Genomic DNA, 20,531 nt, shown 5'->3' on the forward strand with positions numbered 1-20,531 from the left:
GAAGTTCCCTTTGTATTGTTACTTGTTGCCTCCCAGTCCCAAGTTGAAACTAAAATGTAAATCAGCAATCAGTTCATGAAAGAACTAAGACATGTGATGTAAGGGTCAACTGTATTCTAAACTTAGGCCAGACCAATTTTATTTCTCGTTTTATGGATCCGCTGGTCATATTTTTTCAAGAATAAGAATTTTGTTTTTTAATGTTCCCCACTCAAAAAATAAAATTCTAATGTTTTTCTTGGCCAAAATGTAAACTTACATGAACATTCTTTTTAGATTGTTTTCTGCTCCATATACACATCATAAATTGCCTAAAGTAAAATACTTTTAGTATTTAAAAGGAATATTACTTTGACTGGTGATTTAAAAAAAAGAAAAAGTTTTCACACCTGCCTTTAGGTTTTCTGAGGACAAAAAATTGTAAAACAAGAAATAAAATTTGTCTGGCCTTAACTAAGTTCACAAATCCATACAAATAATTACAAAGGTATCAATATAGCAGTACAAAATAGAGTCTCAGTATAGATTCAGAGGCAGTATAATATTGGAGCAGTGAGTATATCTTTCTGATTTTGGAAGAATTCTTTCATTTGACATTTTCTGTTATCACAAGGTTGTCTGTTTTTTATGATGCAAATTATAATAAGTAACTAGAACAAGTGTTGGTGGGAAATAAGTCAAACATATATGATGAGCACTGACTTCATCTGAACCTGTCCTGATAAGTGCTCAGCCAGTTTTGTACGTAGACAATGTAATATAGACTCGTAAATGGCGGAAACAACAACTCACAACCCTTGTTCAAGCGGTGATAATTCAAGACAGGTTCCTATAGTATAAACTGGTGCAGTTATCACCCACTTGTCTTATGTGGAAGGACAGATTCTGTATAGTGTTAACTTCTTCACTTTGTACTTTATACAAATTGAAGGACTGATCTTAAAATATTTTTAATGTGTTGAGTCCATTAAGTTTCATGTGATAGGTATGAAACACAATGTTTGTTGTTCTGACATAGATATGATATACTGGTAGATGTTTGTGAATGAACACAATAAATTTTGTTTTGGAAGGGTTTAATGTGATGAGCCGTTTGTGTGCCCCATCCTGAAATAAGTGCAGTAAGATCTTCTTTAAGACTAGTTTCAATGATGCGCATGTCATCAGCCGAGTTTCTTGTATTGTGTCATCACCAAACATCATCAGAGATGCTGCTTATGTATATTAAAGATATAACTGGGCCAAGACTTGATTGCTGTGGTATGTGAGCTCTGATAAGCTATCTGATTATGTATATCCCTCTAACAAGATCCTTCTGTTTCCTTACTGGTAAACGGCTTCTGACCCAAGATAACTGTGATAACACATTCCATTAAAACTATACTCATGGAAATGAAAAAAGGAACACCTGAAAGTACAAGTGTTCCTTTATTCTTTTCCCGGTTTCTTCTGACAAGCTTTGTATTGTCTATAGCAGGTGAAATTCTGGAAAAGAATAAAGGAACACTTGTACTTTCATGTGTTCCCTTATTCATTTCTATGAGTATATATTGGATCAACATATGTGATAAACATGTGTGTCACACTTATTCATTATTGGTATCACAATATTAATTATTTGTTGCTTCAAACACCCTGAATATCTGGGGCTGCTTTCACGAAGCAACCTTTACTAAGGTTAACCTCAACTACCATTCTTTAACATTGCACTAAGGTTACCTTAGAGACTTACAATCACCTTAGTGATTTGTGAAAGGAGGCCCAGGTCTTCAAATTAAAAATAGAACACTTTGTTGCAGACAAAACATGTGTCAACACCAGTTAGAAAGAGGAGAATGAAGTTTTAAAATTATTTACATTGTACAATATAATTTTAGCATTTAAAGAATAAGTGTACAGTAGTGTATTCAAAAGTAGTTAGAGCACTTGTTGTCATTGTCATTCCTTTGCTGTTTTATATGTTCCATGTGTGAAACGATATTCAGGGAGAGAAATACAATCAGGGCAGCATGCAGATAATTCAGGTGTGCCTTTGTGAAATTATTTTTATTTTATATGTGCCCATGTCTTTTGATAATCCAATCAAACAACAATTATGTCAATTATTGTATAATTCATTACATCAGTAAACATCATGTAAACCTGAATGCAGGATTTCCTGAACCTTGTCGGGACTGGTTGTTTGTCCTGGCCCCGATTTCTTGAAACAAACTTAAGTTTTTACTCAAAATTCAAACTCAGTTTGACAATTTGAAACAGCTGAATTTTTAACTCAACTGAATTTTTGCAATAAAAAAGCCCAAACAACTTCAGAAATCTATCCACCAAAATCAAATTGTCTACTAAATTTGAGTTTAATATCGATTCCAGTTCATTCTGGGAAATGCATTTACCTGCGTTTTTTCAAATTTGAGTTAAAACTCAAACTTAAGTCAAAACTCAGACTTAAGTTTGTTTCGAGAAATCGGGGCCAGGACCCATAAAACTAACACACAAACTATGTAATCATCCTAAACAGGATTTCCTTTTGTGCACACTGGCATTCAAAATGTCCACGACCTTGTGAAGCTGTGATTTTGAGTGTGCCAACAATAAACAGTTTGATGGGGTGCAGGGGCGGTGGGGTAGCCTAGTGGTTAAAGCGTTGGCTCTTCAAGCCGAGGACCCGGGTTCGATTCCCCACATGGGCACAATGTGTTAAGCCCATTTCTGGTGTCCCCCGCCGTGATATTGCTGGAATATTGCTAAAAGCGACGTAAAACTAAACTCAGTCAGTCAGTGATGGGGTGCAAAAATGGGTTTTAAATCATTTCAGTTGGTCAAATTTATCCCATTTTCCATTAACTGAATCATGGTGTGTATTCTGTTCATAATTGTATTTGTGCCGCCAGAGCACACTGAAAAAAATTCATCCATGCCATTTCAATATCTACTGTGCATGGAATACTATTTCCATCCATGATATGGAATTAACATATGAGTCAATGCAGGGTTAAAAGCTATGTCAATATGGGTAAGCATGGTAAGTGTTTGTTGCACGTTGTATCTTCTGAGAATATTATTGATGCAGGAATCATTTGTGCTATAGTAAACTGAGGATAAAATTGTTTCTGATGTATCAATAAATCCTCTTTTCACATTAGCTGATCTAACTGTGCAGATTAGGAATGTTATGTTGGAAAGTCATATTTGGTTTATTATACAGCAAAATGTCTTGAATCTAATTCAACACAAACAATATATCCTTAAATGTTTATGTGTTACAGACAAGAATATTGCTAGTAGCTTAATTGTGATAGTATGGACTAAGAAATGAAGTTTCGATAATTTGATTTGTGGACTTTTCGAATTTGTTATATCTAAATATGGTTTACCATATTTAGTGATGTGAAAAGCTTGAATTTGCTTTCATGATGGTAAAAAGGAATGAAAAGTGAAACAATGGTTCATATTTCACTTCATCCACTATCAAGACACTATTTTAATCTTCATATCACCAAAATACTCTCCTATTTATAATGATGATGCTAAAGATGGTATATCAGTATTAGAAGACTACACATCAGCTACATGATGTGATTATCCTGTAGACCATATACTTCTATATGGAGACTTCAATGCCAGGTACCCGTGAAGGTCCGGGCTAGAATATTGATCTTCAGTAACCCATGCTTGTCGTACAAGGTGGCTAATGGGATCAGGTGGTCAGGCTCGCTGACTTGGTTGACACATGTCATCGGTTCCCCATTGTGCAGATCGATGCTCATGCTGTTGATCACTGGATTGTCTGGTCCAGACTCGATTATTTACGGACCGCTGCCATATAGCTGGAATATTGCTGGGTGCAGCGTAAAACTAAACTCTCACTCACTCAGTGCCAGGATGAAGGAATTTCTCGACTACATCCCTGATGACAATTTAGATTGCATTTATGATTCAGCAGATTATCCCAGTGATGAGTTTGATACTCCCCGAACAAGCAAAGACTGTCATTGTCACAATAATTATGGCACAAAATTGTCTGAGCTGTGTTGAACATTTGTAATCCATACCTTTAACGGCCGGCTGCATAATGATAAAATCTGGTGAGTTTACTTGTATCACTCACAATGGCTCCAGTGTTGTGGACTATATGATTGCAAGATCATCATTATTCCACAAGGTTAGGAATTTACTGCACTCTTGATATTTCATGTGCTCTGTCTATCTCTGGACCCGTGAAGATCCGGGGACCTTTCTTGTCATTTCTCCCTCTACTGCACTTCCCAATTGATATTTCATGTGCTCTGTCTATCTCTGAATGCTGACGGCGTAAAACTAAACTCACTCACTCACTCACTGTCTATCTCTGAATGTACCACAGCTTAAATCAGCAGGCCACTACTGAGGAGGATTCATGGATTATATATGTGTGGTCTGAGGACTGTAATAGTCAGTTTGCAACACAGTTTCACAACAAAAATTTAGATATGTCTGTTACACTCACTGATCTTGTGTAATCTCTTCTTAGTCAGTGTGATACAAGAAACTGCTTCCCATACTAGAACTGTGTACTGCAGCATTGATAAGCACAGGGACAGATCCCAGCACCCTGGTGGGATGCAAAGCTGGAACAACTAAAACACACTAAATATTCTGCATTACGTGCACATGGAGACAATAATCAGGACTTGGATATATTTCGACAACTTCAAAAACTATTTAAAAAGACATTTATATCCAAAAAGGAGAATTATCATTGTAAGCAGAGACAGAAACTTGTGGATTCCAGCAGTGACTCAAATCAATTTTACAAATTATTGAAACAACATAGAAAGTGTGACAGTCTTCCCTTAGGCCTAAAAAAAAAGCTTGTGGTTCCGATTTCCCGACCGACCCTAAATATTCCCGCTGAGCCTAACAATTTTACTCACCACATAATAAATGAAATTTATTTTCTGACACATGAGTAATGTAAAAATATTTTGCAAAAAAACCCCAAAACCTACCTACCTACCCTAGTTCTGAAATGTAGGAAATCGGAACCACAACATTTATTTTTTTGGGCCTTATCTATCTCGTGTAATCAGTGGTTTGATCACTTTCTATCATTACTTTGAGTTGACCAACCTGATGTTTTACCTATTCTCTCACCATGTATTGTAAATGCTACTGATGTGTCAATACTTAATACTGCCATTACTGAGCAGGAAGTTTTGTTTCACATTTTACATTCTCCTAACAATAAGTCCCCTGGACCTGATGGTATAGCAAATGAGTTTCTTAAAGCATCAAGTGCTTCCATTGTACCTTTTCTTACAGTACTGTTGAATCAGATATTTGAGAGTGGTAATTTTTCATGTGGTTGGGGCAAGAGTAAAATCTGGCTGTAAAAGTAACCCAAATAATTATAGCAGTACATCTGTTATTGATTCTATTTGTAAAACATTTTCTTATATTTTGAATCAGCGTTTAAAATCTTGATGCAATGCACATGAAATAATTAGTGAGTCCCAGGCAGGCTTCAGAGCAGGGTATTCCACAATTGATCACATTTTCTCTCTTCAGGCTTTAGGTCAAAAATATTTTTGTAAAAAGAGAAGTAGATTTTATTGCTTTTTAATTGATTTCTGACACAATAAGACATGATGTTCTCTTGCCCTGTGGAGTTGGTATTTCTGGAAATTTTTTAACACAATATCATCTGCATGTTTTATAACCTCAAAGGGTTTACATCATTGAGTCTGTTCAGGTAAAATTTTGTAAATATTTCTTGAAAGTTCGTAAATCTACCTGTAATAAGGCCAACAAAAAAAATGTTGTGGTTCCGATTTCCTACATTTCAGAACTAGGGTAGGTAGGTAGGGGTTATGGTTTTTTTTGCAAAATATTTTTACATTACTCAGATTACTCATGTGTAAGAAAATAAATTTCATTTATTATGAGGTGAGTAAAATTGTTAGGCTCGGCGGGAATATTTAGGGTCGGTCGGGAAATCGGAACCACAAGCTTTTTTTTTTTAGGCCTAATATGGCTGTTGGTGATTGTGGCAGACTTCCTCTGCAAATTACTTTTTTTAATTTTGCTAAACTGTGACATACCATTGCAACATTAAGGATGCACATGGCCATGTAATTGCACTGAATTTTAAACAGGTAAAGCATGCATAATGAGGTCAGATATTTGGTCTGATAAACACAATGAATAGATCACCATTTACCATGTGCAAATCTTCCTATATGTATGATATTGTTCCCACAGTAACAGCTTGGACCTTTTTTGTAACTGAATATATGTGCATGGTTTGATATCAGTGTACAGGGCATATGTACCAGGGGCTACTTTCTCAGAGCAACCTTTTCTTAGGTTATCCTTATCTCCCATTATTTAACATTGCACTAAGGTTACCATAGTGACTTTCGATAACCTTAGTGCTTTGTCAAAGGAGGCCCAGGTCTTTACTCTTTGGCTGGGCAAATACCGACTGACAAGATGAAGACCATGTTTCCCAATTTCTTAAACAAGATTTAAGAATTCTATTTATTATTTAACTTAAAGTTTTCCCCATTTTGTGGCACACGTACATTAAAACATAGTATATTTGTTTGTAACAATTATTCTTTGGGAAGTGTGAGCCCAATAGCTCCTTTGGGGTAAACATTCGCAAAAAAAACGTTCCTGGAACCCTCTGCTGAAAGATTAAAAATGCTTAGATGAATACTAGTACCCATTCCTGTGCACCGGTTATGTAAGTGTGGCTTCCAGTGGGGCAGCGATGTATCCACTAGGAGGTGAGGTGAGGTGAAATTGGGTTTAACGTCGTGCTTGAGAATATTTCGCTCATTTGACGACGTGCATGCATGTGTATGTGTATGTGCGGCTGCTTGTACTAGCCCAGACTGAAGCTGGTTTTATAGTGCCAGCTCACTGAGATACCATGCCGCAGGGAAGCATGAATACCCAACTCAGACACATTATACTGACTCCGAGCCGACCAGTCCTTGTTGTACCCATTAATGCCGAGCGCCAGGCAGGGACCAACAAGTACCATATTTAAACGTCTTTTGGTATGACGCGGTTGGGGATCGAACCCGCGACCTTCAGCTCTCCGGGCGGACGCTCTAACCACTACACCACGGAGGCGGTCATATCCACTAGGAAGTATATATGATACATGTCACAGATACTAGGTAACAAATGAGAATATTCAGGTCAGCACTTGATGTCTTATTCAATACATTCAGTGAAACAATAACAAAATAATGATTTCATGTCTAGCAGTGTTTTGTTTTAATAAATAGCACCTAAATTGAAGTACAGTCAACTCTCGTTAATCCGACACTTGTGGTTGCAGAGAAATATGTCGGATTAACGGAAATGTCGGATTAATGAAAATGTCGGATTAATGTAGATACGGTTGATCGTCCAATCTTCACATCAAACTTCTGCTCAGCAAAAGTGATGACTTCTTGTTGTGTTGTCTGGTATTTGTCTTTCTACAAGGGGTCGTGTTGTCTGGTATTTGTACAAGGGGTCGCTTAGCAGGTGGTGTACATCTTGTGATGAAAACTCATGTCGGTTGTAAACATTTTATACAGCTCGCTCTACTGGTATTTCTTGATTAAATCGTCTCAATTAATTATCCTGTGTTCCTAATTAACAAGTGTGATGTTCACTGACGTCGGGGTCAAGCAGCCAATTTTTCCTTATCCTGACTCATGCTTATTGCTTGTCTTCTTCTTCTTGCTATAACATAGTGGAACACGTGACTATCTCCCAATTGAAGTTCCCTTCAATTAAAAAAATCACTAATTAGTACTCACCACGAAGTTACCTCCCTTCCACAAGCTGCTGAACGAGGGCTTCACCTGAACCCATGTGCCTCACTCTCTCTTCTTCTTCCAGTGAGCTGGACGGAGAGCTCTGTGTCTCCCAACACACTATATCCTTTATTTATATTTAGTTTAGTACCTCTTATATTCAGTTATAGAGGTGTAACTAGTATCCTTATTCAACTTGCATTGATTATTAGTCGTGTTTCTGCTGTTTTATTCACGGTTCGCCGTGTTTGTTCAGCAGTTTACGCTCATGAGAATCTGCACAGGTTGTAAACTACGCTTATTCCGCTACCGATCCACATTTAAAATGCCCTAGTTGCATTACTCCATGTTCTATTGTTTCTCGTTGTAAATTATGTATTAATTTACCAATTTCTGCCTTTGATAAATATTTATGTTCCGCTTTGAGACGGAAGGCAGATAAATCTCGCAAAACAATCTTCAGTCATGGCTAATAGATCGGAAGCTATTATACCCTGTCAACTGTTGACTGACGACCCGCCCACCGGCTGGTGGCATGCCGGAGTTTCCTCGGGATAAGCGTGGGACGCAGTCCGCTATGTCCAAGAAGCTTACCTGCATCTCAAGACATTCCGCCTTCTCAGTCTAAGACTAGGAAAGCGCCCATCATCATCTCAACGTGACGCTTCAACCCCCAGGTCCACAGCTTCACAAAAGGGAAATCTACTAAAACTACAAATAATTTTGCCTCCGATATTCTACCTGTCTCAGAATTATGTTTATATGATGATGACATTCCGATTATCATTCCAGATGTACGTCATAAGAAACGTCCAGTATCTGCTACCGTCACAACAGCGCAGATAAACACGCAACCAGAGATGCCTACGCTGACGCCTGAGTTTACGATTGAGGGTCCCGTCACTTTCACAGAGAGGCCACCCTCAACGCCAGCGCAGACTGTCCCAGACGACCTGGTTAACCAAATCATGAGACTGATGGAGGACCGTTACGGTTTACAGAGGCCCCAGAGCCACGGGCCCCAGAGCCCAACACTTAATAAGTCATACAGGGCCCCAGAGCCCGCCTTTTGGCTTCGCTGAGGGGCCCCAGAGCCCACAAACGCCTCCGCTGGCGGGCAACCCAGCCCGTGAGCGATCACTTCTTCAAAAGGAAGTCCCAGGTCAGCTCCGCCAAGGAGCTAGAGCCTATCCAGTTGCGAGGGACATCGCGGAGAAGGAGCGCCACCGAGCCCACACCCTGTAGAACACAGAGGTCGCTCATGGCAAGCCCATATGTCGATTCGACACTGACTCGATACATTCGCTAAGGTCGCTGAAGGCTAAGTGGCTCCATATCTACCTCGCCCAGAAGATTTAGAAGAGCTTCAGCGAAGTCCCCAGCGCTCACGAGGATGTCTCCTCCAAGGTCTCCTTACACTAGCCACTCGCCAGTCCGCTCACCACAGTCCTCTCATAGATCTTCCTACAGATCTAGGACTCCGACATGTGACCCTACATCAGAGGAAGAAGGTATCATTTTCTCAGATGCTGAGATCAGATACTGGATGGTGAATGAGTTACAACTTGCTTCCCCATCGAAGAACGAGAATTCAACTCAGACTTACCTGATGAAGGATGATGATGTAGACAATATCACCTTACCTCCTATTGATCCGATTGCAGCGGTACCAGCTAATTTGGATACAGCCTGTTCCAAATCTTCAAAAGTCCAATCTACACATTTCCCGGTCTCTTCAATGCCAAGAAATTTGCTGGACACAATATGGACCCCTTTTTCAAGGCCCAGGATATTGATGACAACTTTAAATTAATCAGCGATGCCAAGTCCAGAAGTTACAAAGTAGACGATCGCAAATTCGCTCAACTAGATACCATCGCCAGGAGGATGTTCTTTGGATTGAATAGATCTAGAACGATTAATGAAACTCTCATCACCAAGTTCAAGAATTCTACAGAGGAGGAAGATAGAATGATCTACTCAGCTCTACTCATGCAGAAAAGAGACCACCAATTTCTTACAGAGCACCTATCAGCGCTTACTGAAACTACTACCATGGCTCGTCGGCAAGGCTTACTAGCCTCCTGCTCTTGGGATAAGCAATTTACAGAATCTCTATACACAGCTCCATGGTCATCGCCCTTACTGTTTGGTGGCAACATAGACAAGGTCTCCAAAGAAGTATCTAAAGACTCAAGAGAGGTTCTTATGATCAGATCCATGGATACCTTAGCGAACGTCATTAAACAGTCAACACAGAGATACTCAGGCAAGTCTAAGTTTTCGGGGCTACAGAAAGCACGGGACAAGAAATTAGCTGCAGCTAAAGATCCCAAGGATTCTTTTCGTCGCCCATACAACAAATTTAGGGGAGGATCAGCTAGAGGCAGATCATCCAGAGGTGCCCGTGGATTTAGACGATGAAATTCAGGTTCGGAACGACTGGAGTCTTCCACCCCCAGCCGTTCCAGTACAACCGTCTCAAGTGGGTGGACGCCTTCAGCTACACTGGGAAAACTGGGGAATACTACAAGATCCATATGTATCCAACATCCTACAGCACGGATATCTAATACAACTCAAGGCCAAGCCTCCGTTAACAGTCAACCCCCCAGGGTTCAACGTTCAACCGGCACAACTACCTATGTTAAGAGAAACAGTACTTACTCTACTAAACAAACAGGCCTTAGAAGTTCTGGATCAACGAAACATCGTACCAGGTTTCTACTCCCCAGTTTTCCTAGTGCCGAAGAAAAATTCCAAGGAGAAGTTTCGTCTCATATACAACATGAGCATCTTCAACAGAGAATATCTATGCAAACCTCCAACGCTTCGCATGATACACTTACCGCAACTTCGGCATTTAATTCGTCCCAAAGATTACATGGCCAGCATAGATTTGCAAGACGCATATCTACACATTCCGATTCATCCCAACTCAAGGAAATATCTAAGATTTATCCTAGACGGGAAACATTACCAATGGAAGGTTCTTCCCTTCGGAATCACATCGGCCCCTTGGGTATTCACAAGAGTGACCAAGCCTATTGTCTCATACCTACATCGTCAAGGTCTTCGCAGCGCTTTTTACCTAGACGACGGTATACAAGTGGATCCAGATCCACAGCGTCTCAGACTACAGCTGAATTTTATAATCAAGCTACTAACACAATTAGGATGGTTAGTAAATCTACTCAAGTCGGACCTAGAACCAACGCAAGATCTGCAATTTCTAGGTATACGATTTCTAACAGCTCAGAATCGTATTGTAGTCCCGGAGGACAGATGGATCAAGATCCAACAACTTATTCCTCAAGCCCTACTCTCCGCTACCACTACGACAGTGGCAGAGCCTATTGGGACTACTCACATCAGCTCAAGACTTGACAGTCAGAGGCAGGCTTCAATTACGTCCGTTACAAGTCCTCATCAATGCTCATCTCGAGGACCCTCTACCATTCAGTCTACCAGATTATGTCAAACCACATCTACTCTGGTGGACCAAGAGATTGAATGTTTGCGCAGGCGCCTCCTTAGTAGAGCCGAATCGAACACACATCTCTACGTGACGCTGCCACTACAAGGTTGGGGAGCCCACCTTGCTGGCAGGACAGCCCAGGCCTATGGAGCAATCAAGAGAGCAAATGTCACATAAATCTGCTAGAGATGCAAGCAGTCATAAACGCCATAAGTCACTGGAGCAACATACTACAGAACGCCAGTTGATGGTTCACACAGACAATTCAACAGTGGCGCTTTATGTGAACAAACAAGGTTCAACAAGGTCACAGAACCTACTGACTCGATGTTTCAGACTGTTCGATTTAATCGACAATCTAAACATACACGCCAGAGCTTGCCACATTCCAGGAGCAAAGAATGTATTAGCAGACGCCTCTCTCGCCACACCAACCGTCACCCGACAGAATGGATGCTCCACACAGAGATATTCAATCAAATAATCATGGAAATAGGATCTCCACTGATAGACCTATTCGCCACTCGATTCAACAAGCAACTGACAACATTCGTGTCGCCAGTGCCAGACCCACTAGCATGGGCAACGGACGCTTCTAAGCATATCGTGGGAGAGACTCAACGCGTACGCTTTCCCGCCTCCAGCGTTGATCCCACAAGTCTTACAGAAAATCAGTCAAACGCAGAGCCTCCATCTGATTTTAGTCGCGCCCTACTGGCCAGCAAGAACTTGGTTTCCAGATCTCATTCAAGTAATGGGAAAACCAATTCTTCAGCTCCCACAACGCGCCAATCTATTGATACATCCGCACACCAAACAAGTGCACGAAACACCAGAAGCATTCCAACTTCACGTATGGATTGTATCAAGGCATGTCTGAATAAGAGAGGTTATTCTGCCAGAGCGGCTAAAGCGGTCACGCTTGCACTACGTAACTCAACTCGTAACTTGTACTGATGACAAATGGCACAGTTTTGTCAATTACGCTGCTAAGAAAGGATTTACAGCCAGATATGCTACACATCCTCAAGTGGCAGATTTCTTATGTTATCTACGGCAAACTAAGAATCTAAAAGGCTCAACCTTGTCCACTTATCTTGCAGCCATAAGTTCTGTCATAACTATGCTAACGGGCCAAGTTAACAAAAACACCAGAGTTACTCGCTTTGTTACGAAGCTGCCCCGATTGGAGGATCAGAAACGGAAGTTTCACGCTCCAGCCTGGGATCTAAATATAGTGCTCCAACACCTCACTAGTGAGGCTTATGAACCATTGCTATCTACATCGTTTGAATCACTGACCCACAAAACCTTATTCCTGTTAGCACTAGCTACGGCCGCCAGGATGTCAGAGATTCACGCTTTGGATTACGAGAGAATACGCTTTGATGATATTCATAACATCGCTCATCTGGGACTTCGCTGGGATTTTATAGCGAAAAACCAACTGCCAGGTCAACCAGACAGATTATTCCACGTCCCAGCTCTCTCATCCATACTTGGACCGCATGATACGATGGATCTATCACTATGCCCAGTGAGGGCACTGAAAATATATCTCCAACGATCCAAACAGAGCAGAGGGAAATTCAAGAGATTATTTATCCCTATATCTACAGCTACGCAGACGGAAGTCTCACGTACTACGATCTCTATCTGGATCAGAACTGTCATACTACGTGCCTACAAGGCTGCAGGACTCGACCCTCCAAGAGCTTCTAATCCTCACGAAATTAGAGCGCTAGCCTCAACTCTCGCTCTACATGGGAATTGCTCGTTGAATACCATAATGGAGGGATGTTTCTGGAGATCCGATATGGTGTTTGCCAACCACTATCTGAGAGATATCACCACCGAGGACGCCTCAGGTATCCACCATTTCGGGTCCCATGGTCCTCGCCAACAGTTGACAGTTCCACGGAGAAGATAAGTCTATCTTACAGATTTTATACTTATCTGATAACAGTACTAATAGCTACATGCTATCTATATATTTTGCTTAAGTTTAATTTATTATCTTAAGCTCAGTACTATGGTTTTTATATCATACTATATATAAGCTTACAACTCCTAGGAGTTTTGCTACTATATATATATGTTCAGCTTAAGTTTCATCAATCCTTAAGCTCAGTCATATGGTCATATGCATAAATGTATTAGCTAACAAACTCTAAGGAGTTGGTTACTATTATACAGCTTAAGTTATAATTATATCTTAAGCACAATACTATACTATTATAGCTTAAATATATGCATATCTTAAGCTTAATACTTTGGTTAATTTATAAAAGTATCCACTATAAACTCACAGAAGTTTATATTATCACATTAATAGCTTCAGCTTACATTAATGTTGTATATACTTTTATCATATTCTATAAATTGTAATAACCTTTATATGGCAGCTGATAAGTTAAACAGCAGGAATTCATCAGTTCAGTGCCTTTATGAAGTTCCCATAGGGTTATTACAATCATCACAGTTCAAATCACTAATTATTAAAATCCAAAGTATATATATTCCCACCTCCTTTTCCGTCGGATTCTACAAGCAATAAGCATGAGTCAGGATAAGGAAAAATATGAAATTTTTAGAGTAAAATTAATATTTTATACTTATCCTGACTCATGAGGTAAGCCCTCCCGTCCTCCCCACTTAACACTTTGGATTTCTTCGGAAAAATAAAGTGTCGGGCTCAAAACAAAAGGAGAGAGTGAGGCACATGGGTTCAGGTGGCCTCGTTCTCCCAGCTGGGAAGGGAGGTAACTTCTTGGAAGGAAGGGAGGTAACTCGTGGTGAGTACTAATTAGTGATTTTTAATTGAAGGGAACTTCAATTGGGAGATACACGTGTTCCACTATGTTCGCAAGAAGAAGAAGACAAGCAATAAGCATGAGTCAGGATAAGTATAAAATATTAATTTTACTCTAAAAATTTCATTTTGACAGCTATTTGGGTGTCCCTTTTCTTTTGTATTCAATCTCTAATGTAACATGTAATAATTAGTTTCTAGTCTGTATAGGGGATGAGAAGTGGTGTCACAGATTTTCTGAGTGCTGCTTTAGCTGCAGCATCAACCATAATTTTGTACATACACTGCGGGTGGTCCGATTAATTGAAATTATCGAACATTGGTCGCAGTGACCAAACGACCAAGCAATTGATCACATTTTCTCGTAATCAAACACAAACGAATTGGACCCACTGTTTTAGTGTTTGAAACATGTGATGGTTGAACATATCGTAGAAGTTGTCAGGGCCTGAAAACGTGTTTAATTCTTAGAAAACTGGCTTCATTTACTGAAAAGTCATGACTGAATATTTCTTGAAGGCTCTGCGAGGTTTATGTTCATGTTACATTAGTCATCACATTAAAGTAGCAAGTTGCATCATTTTACATTGGATGTGAAATTTACAAATGCAATTTGCACAATATCTAAGTCAAGCAAAAACCAACAGAGAACCATGTTATACTTGAGAAATACAGCTCGCTCTACCACCATGTATACTGTAATAAAGCACACTTTCGCCCTGAACTATTATAACATTAAAGTACGAGGACGCTTGCACTATACATAGTGGTAGAGCGAACTGTATTTCTTTTCTAAGATGCCAAATTTAATACTTTCTAAGGATAATTACGATTAATCTATGACAGAAAACAAACAATGGTGTCGGTGACCTAAATTAAGAATCCTCGCACAGGGCTAACTGGCGCGCTGTTCTATTCATGTGTCTGCTCCCTTACGTTAAGACGAATGTTACCAGAAAAAACAAATGATAAACAGTTTGATGACGGTTTACGTTCAGATTAAATATCTTCTCTAAATTATTTTAATTACATCTGTGATTAGCGTAAACCATATGGGGCAATATGAACGTCACATTTCTTCTACCAACATAAGTTTTGATCAGTACATCCAGATGAAGCTGAGAAGTCAAGCGACATTCCACAATTGCATTGTGGGAATGTAGACATTGGGAACGTTACCGTGTCACTGAAACCTTGTGAGTCGAATTGAGATATTTTAACCGTCAGAAAACATAAACGTAAAGATTCCACCAGTTATGTTAGCTGCGTGAAGCAACTGCAAACCAAGAAACGGAATGCAAAGGAGTAGTTTACTGTAGGAGGCTGTACAAGGTGATGACAACTGACTTGCATCGTGATGTCGCTTACATTGTGACGTATTGCAAAAGAGTTTGATTACGAGGGGGCAGACTAGAATGGCGCAGTGACGCCAATACATTGTGACGTAATGCAAAAAGTGCACATTATCGTCTGATAAAGTACTGTTGGCGCCTTTGATCTTTCACAGAAGTATCTTAGAATTATCTGCAATAACAACCTCAACAGGAAAATCTTAAAAATGATGTTAACCAATTTTTTTCGATGATTGCTAGTTGGTAATAAACCAAACATCAATTGTGAGATTTCTACGAATTCCCAACACTAACATACACAGAGAAAATAGGGATGTGCCAAGGAGACTGGACAGTCCACGCTGGGGATGTGGTGTTGTCACAGAAGATTCCAAATGAAAGGAAGGAGAAATATATTACCTGCCTAAGTGTTGAAGGAGCAAATTGCATTTGGAAGACTGAAGTAAGGCCAGTTCAAAGAATTATTCAACACCATTAATCACACAGATTAGTCACACACGCTATGACTTAATGCTGCAGTGGAAACACATTGATCTTAATGTAGTTAAGAATGGTTATGTGTAGGATAAAGCAGGACTCCTCGGTTACGGTTGGGAAAGTAAGACCCGAGACCGGAGGGTGGGGAGAAGTAAGACCGAGAGCACGTAGCGCTCGAGGTCTTACTTCTCTCCACCCGATGGTTGAGGGCTTACTTTCCCAACCATAACCGAGAAGGAGTGCTTTATTATACATTATTATAATAAACTGTCAATGGTGGATAATTAGATGATCATGTAATGAAGCTACATAACAGTAACTGAAGCGCTAGTAAAATCAATTTAATGACAGTAGGCCTAACTCTATATAGATAATTGAAACCTGGTTTCTTGTCGGCCCGGTGGCATCCGCTTAATAACCTGAGAGATGCGGTTCGATTATCTGCTAGGGAAAACATTTGCACATTAAAGTTGATCTTTGACAATATTTTTCAATTGATTTCAAACACTCACATATCATCTGAATTTGAATGTTGATGTTAATATAGAGTTAGGAAAAAGTAAAACCTGGGAAGAGGTCTTACTTACAAAAAGTAAAACCGGGAAATAGGTCTTACTTACAAAAAGTAAAACCGGGAAATAGGTCTTACTTACAAAAAGTAAAACCTGGGAGCAAACAAAAACCTCAAATGCAGTTATTCCGGGAAAAGAAGCCATGTCTAATATATAGTGAGAAGCACCCTTCAGGTTTATATGAATGTCTAGTCACTGGGCTGCTTGTCAGAACAAGGCAGTTCTTGATGTGAATGATGGTTTTATTTTAATGTCAAGGATGTGAGGAAAGCTGAAAAGAGTAAACTTCCTTCAATTAAAGTTCATGCAGAATCTTATGTACATAATATAAGCGCATTTAAGTGGTTACAGCTGTCCTGCTACATGTTTTAAGTGGTCGATTTTCATTTGTAATTGAATGGTTGTTATATTCTGCTATAAAACAAATGTGTCTATAAAACAAATTAATCAGGTAAAATAGTAAATCCATAACTTATTTACTAAGACACTCCTTTTTTCTTTGTCCAAATTGATACTGCTGAACGACACCATGTCTGGATAGCTCATTTGTTCAAGATGCCATAATGTGCTTTGCAGAGTTATGTCCCCTAGGTATTTCCTGAAAGCATGGTTTTCTAGTTTCTTATTGGTTATGCCCTTACACTTTGATTCCTTTGTTTCTAGTACCATGTCAGTTCATCCAGGCACGGCATGTTCTGGCTATCTGGGCCTTCTTGGGATTCTTTGTTGTCTACTGTCTCCGTGTGAACCTCAGCGTGGCGCTGGTTGCTATGGTGAACAGTACTCATGCTCAAAGCGATGTCAACGACAGCTCAGAATGTGAGGCTCCTGGAGGGTTCAGCAACACCACTGTTCACTCTGTAAGTCAGTAACATGATTGCTCTGTAAGTATGTGACCACTCCCTTAAACATAAAGGCAAGAATTTATGGATGTCAACTTCTTTATTTGAGGAACACAACATTTTGGAGTATGCTCCTTCAGCTGATGAAATGTCGTGTTCCTCAAATAAAGAAGTTGACATCCATAAATTCTTGCCTTTATGTGTATCACTTCTCAGGGTTCGAAATACCCCATATATTAGTGTGCCATGGCACGGTAATTATTGAAATGGCACGGCTAAAAAATGTTCTCTGTGCCCTTTTGACACGCCTGATTTTTCAGAGACATACTGGGTAACTCACATTTAGTCATTTAATCCCCAAAACAATTTTTTTTTTCAAAATTAAATAATACCATACATATTTGAATGCTCATAAACCCATTTCTTTATTTTACAATAAATTTCAAATGATCATCATCATTGTCATTGTATTCTAAAAACATGTGGGCATACTCAATTTCTGAAAGGCACACCTAAAATATTTGTCTGGTGCCCGAAGGCACACTTAGAAAAAAAGTATTTCTATCCCTGACTTCTAAATGCTGTTCATAGACTCTACCTTAAACATGCTCAATTTCTCGTAAATCAGGTATACCGGCAGGTTTATTGTTCAATATTTTCTGGTATACTCTTTCAACTGAGTTTTGTTAAAGAATCTATGATGTCCATGATACTGAATAATAAGTAATAAGATTGTGTTTATGTACATGATATTGAGAATAAGAGGTGTGTGCTAGGTCATTTGGTCTACAGGATACCCATGAAGGCCCGGGTTAGAATGTGCTTTCAGTAACCCATGCTTGTCGTAAGAGGCAGCTAACGGGATCGGGTGGTCAGGCTCGCTGGCTTGGTTGACATATGTCATCGGTTCCAAATTGCGCAGATCGATGCTGATGCTGTTGATCACTGGATTGTCTGGTCCACACTCGATTATTTACAGACTGCCGCCATATAGCTGGAATGTTGCTTAGTGCGGCGTAAAACTAAACTCACTCACTCTTCAGGATCCCATGCTTGTCATAAGAGGTGACAAACAGGGTTAGGCTTAGACCTATATTAGATGCTGACCTGGTTGAACCATGTCATCATGTCGTGTTGTGTAGATTGATGCTCATGATGTCAATCACTTGACTGTCTGGTCCCTACTACCCATACAGTATTGTCACGTGCAGTGTGCAACCAAATAGTTATCCTTATATTATACAGGATGTCATGTTTGTCATCAGTGGTCATGTCATGACATTTAGGGACAATATTGTATGTCGTGTGAGTTAGTCTAATGGTTAAAGCATTACCTTGTCGGGCTGAAGTTCTAAGTTTGATTCATCACATGGGTACACTGCATGAAACCAATTTCCTGTGTTCCCGCCATGATATTGCTGAAATATTGCTAAAAACGGTGTAAAACTGAACTCACTCACACACTTATTTCATAGCATTGGCGGATCCAGGGGGGTGGGGGGAGGATTCAGGGGGTTCAAACCCCCCTTTTTGAAAATGACCACATTGAAGATTTTTTTTGCGTTGGCGGTTCAAACCCCCCTGAACCCTCCCTTTCAAAATTCCTAGATCTGCCCATGCATAGGCTTATCAGTGGATGTTTGTTCAGTGAACTTAGATAACAGAAAAAGCCTTGTTTAGATTGGATGCAGAGGCTTAATGTATTGCTGATATATTATAATGTATATTTTTGTTATCTTTGAAATAACGCTCAACTCATAGCCAAGGACTTTGCTCAGGATCTCTCCTGTGGATAACCATTGACAGCTATCTTGCATATCTTGTTTGGACATTTAATTATATATAATCTCCTGAATGGTGAATTTTTTCCTGACTTTGAATTCTTCTCTTTTGTATGCATAAATGAAATGTATTACAATACAAAGACATCAGGCATTCATGAGACATTGTCTGTTTCAGACAGGAGAGTTTAACTGGGATGAGCAGACTCAGGGACTGATCCTGGGCTCATTCTTTTATGGATACATTACAACACAGGTGAGAAATATGTGTGTATACATCCCTACACAGGTGAGAAATATGTGTGTATACATCACTGCATAGGTGAGAAATATGTGCGAGTATACATCCCTACACAGGTGAGAAATATGTGTGTATACATCACCACACAGGTGAGAAATATGTGCCTATACATCCCCATATAGGTGAGAAATATGTGTGTATACATCACCACACAGGTGAGAAATATGTGTGTATACATCACTGCATAGGTGAGAAATATGTGTGTATACATCACTGCATAGGTGAGAAATATGTGCGTATACATCCCTACACAGGTGAGAAATATGTGTGTATACATCACCACACAGGTGAGAAATATGTGCCTATACATCCCCATATAGGTGAGAAATATGTGTGTATACATCACCACACAGGTGAGAAATAAGTGTGTACACATCACCACACAGGTGAGAAATATGTGTGTATACATCCCCATATAGGTGAGAAATTAGTCTGTCTCACAGTCCCTGAACCACATTAATTTCCCTACTGCCAAGCCTTCTCTGCAGTGCTAAAGCCCTAAATAAAGCAAGTATAGATTTCCTCAGGTTGTGTATACATCACCACACAGGTGAGAAATATGTGTGTACACATCCCTACACAGGTGAGAAAATCTCCCTAGGGCTCCTTTTCAATATAAATGGGCTTGTTTGTAACTATCAAAATTATAAATATTCAGAGACTAAGCCTTAGTCTAGTGAGAAATATGTGTGTATACATCACCACACAGATGAGAAATATGTGTGTATACATCCCTACACAGGTGAGAAATATGTGTGTACACATCCCTACTCAGGTGAGAAATATGTGTGTATACATCCCTACACAGGTGAGAAATAAGTGTGTATACATCACCACACAGCTGAGAAATATGTGTGTACACATCCCTACACAGGTGAGAAATAAGTGTGTATACATCACCACACAGGTGAGAAATATGTGTGTATACATCCCCATATAGGTGAGAAATGTGTGTATACATCCCTACACAGGTGAGAAATATGTTTTTATACATCACCACATGGATGGGAAATGTGTGTATACATCACCACACAGGTAAGAAATATGTGTGTATACATCACCACACAGGTGAGAAATATGTGTGTATACATCACCACAGAGGTGAGAAATATGTGTG

At 39.7% G+C, this 20,531-nt stretch overlaps 1 protein-coding gene across 1 annotated transcript in view; it reads left to right on the forward strand.

The window, feature by feature from the left end:
- The window catches only part of LOC124254606 (sialin-like), a 34,888-nt gene that overhangs the window by 2,085 nt on the left and 12,272 nt on the right, over positions 1-20,531 (forward strand). Inside the window, exons 2-3 of the mRNA XM_046688442.1 lie at positions 17,154-17,350; positions 19,292-19,369. Coding sequence (XP_046544398.1) covers positions 17,154-17,350; positions 19,292-19,369 — 275 coding nt within the window. The remainder of the gene's footprint in view (positions 1-17,153; positions 17,351-19,291; positions 19,370-20,531) is intronic.

This window comes from Haliotis rubra, unplaced genomic scaffold, assembly GCF_003918875.1.
Source record: "Haliotis rubra isolate DU_JTF1 unplaced genomic scaffold, ASM391887v1 Scf115, whole genome shotgun sequence".
Taxonomy (NCBI): Eukaryota; Metazoa; Mollusca; class Gastropoda; order Lepetellida; family Haliotidae; genus Haliotis; species Haliotis rubra.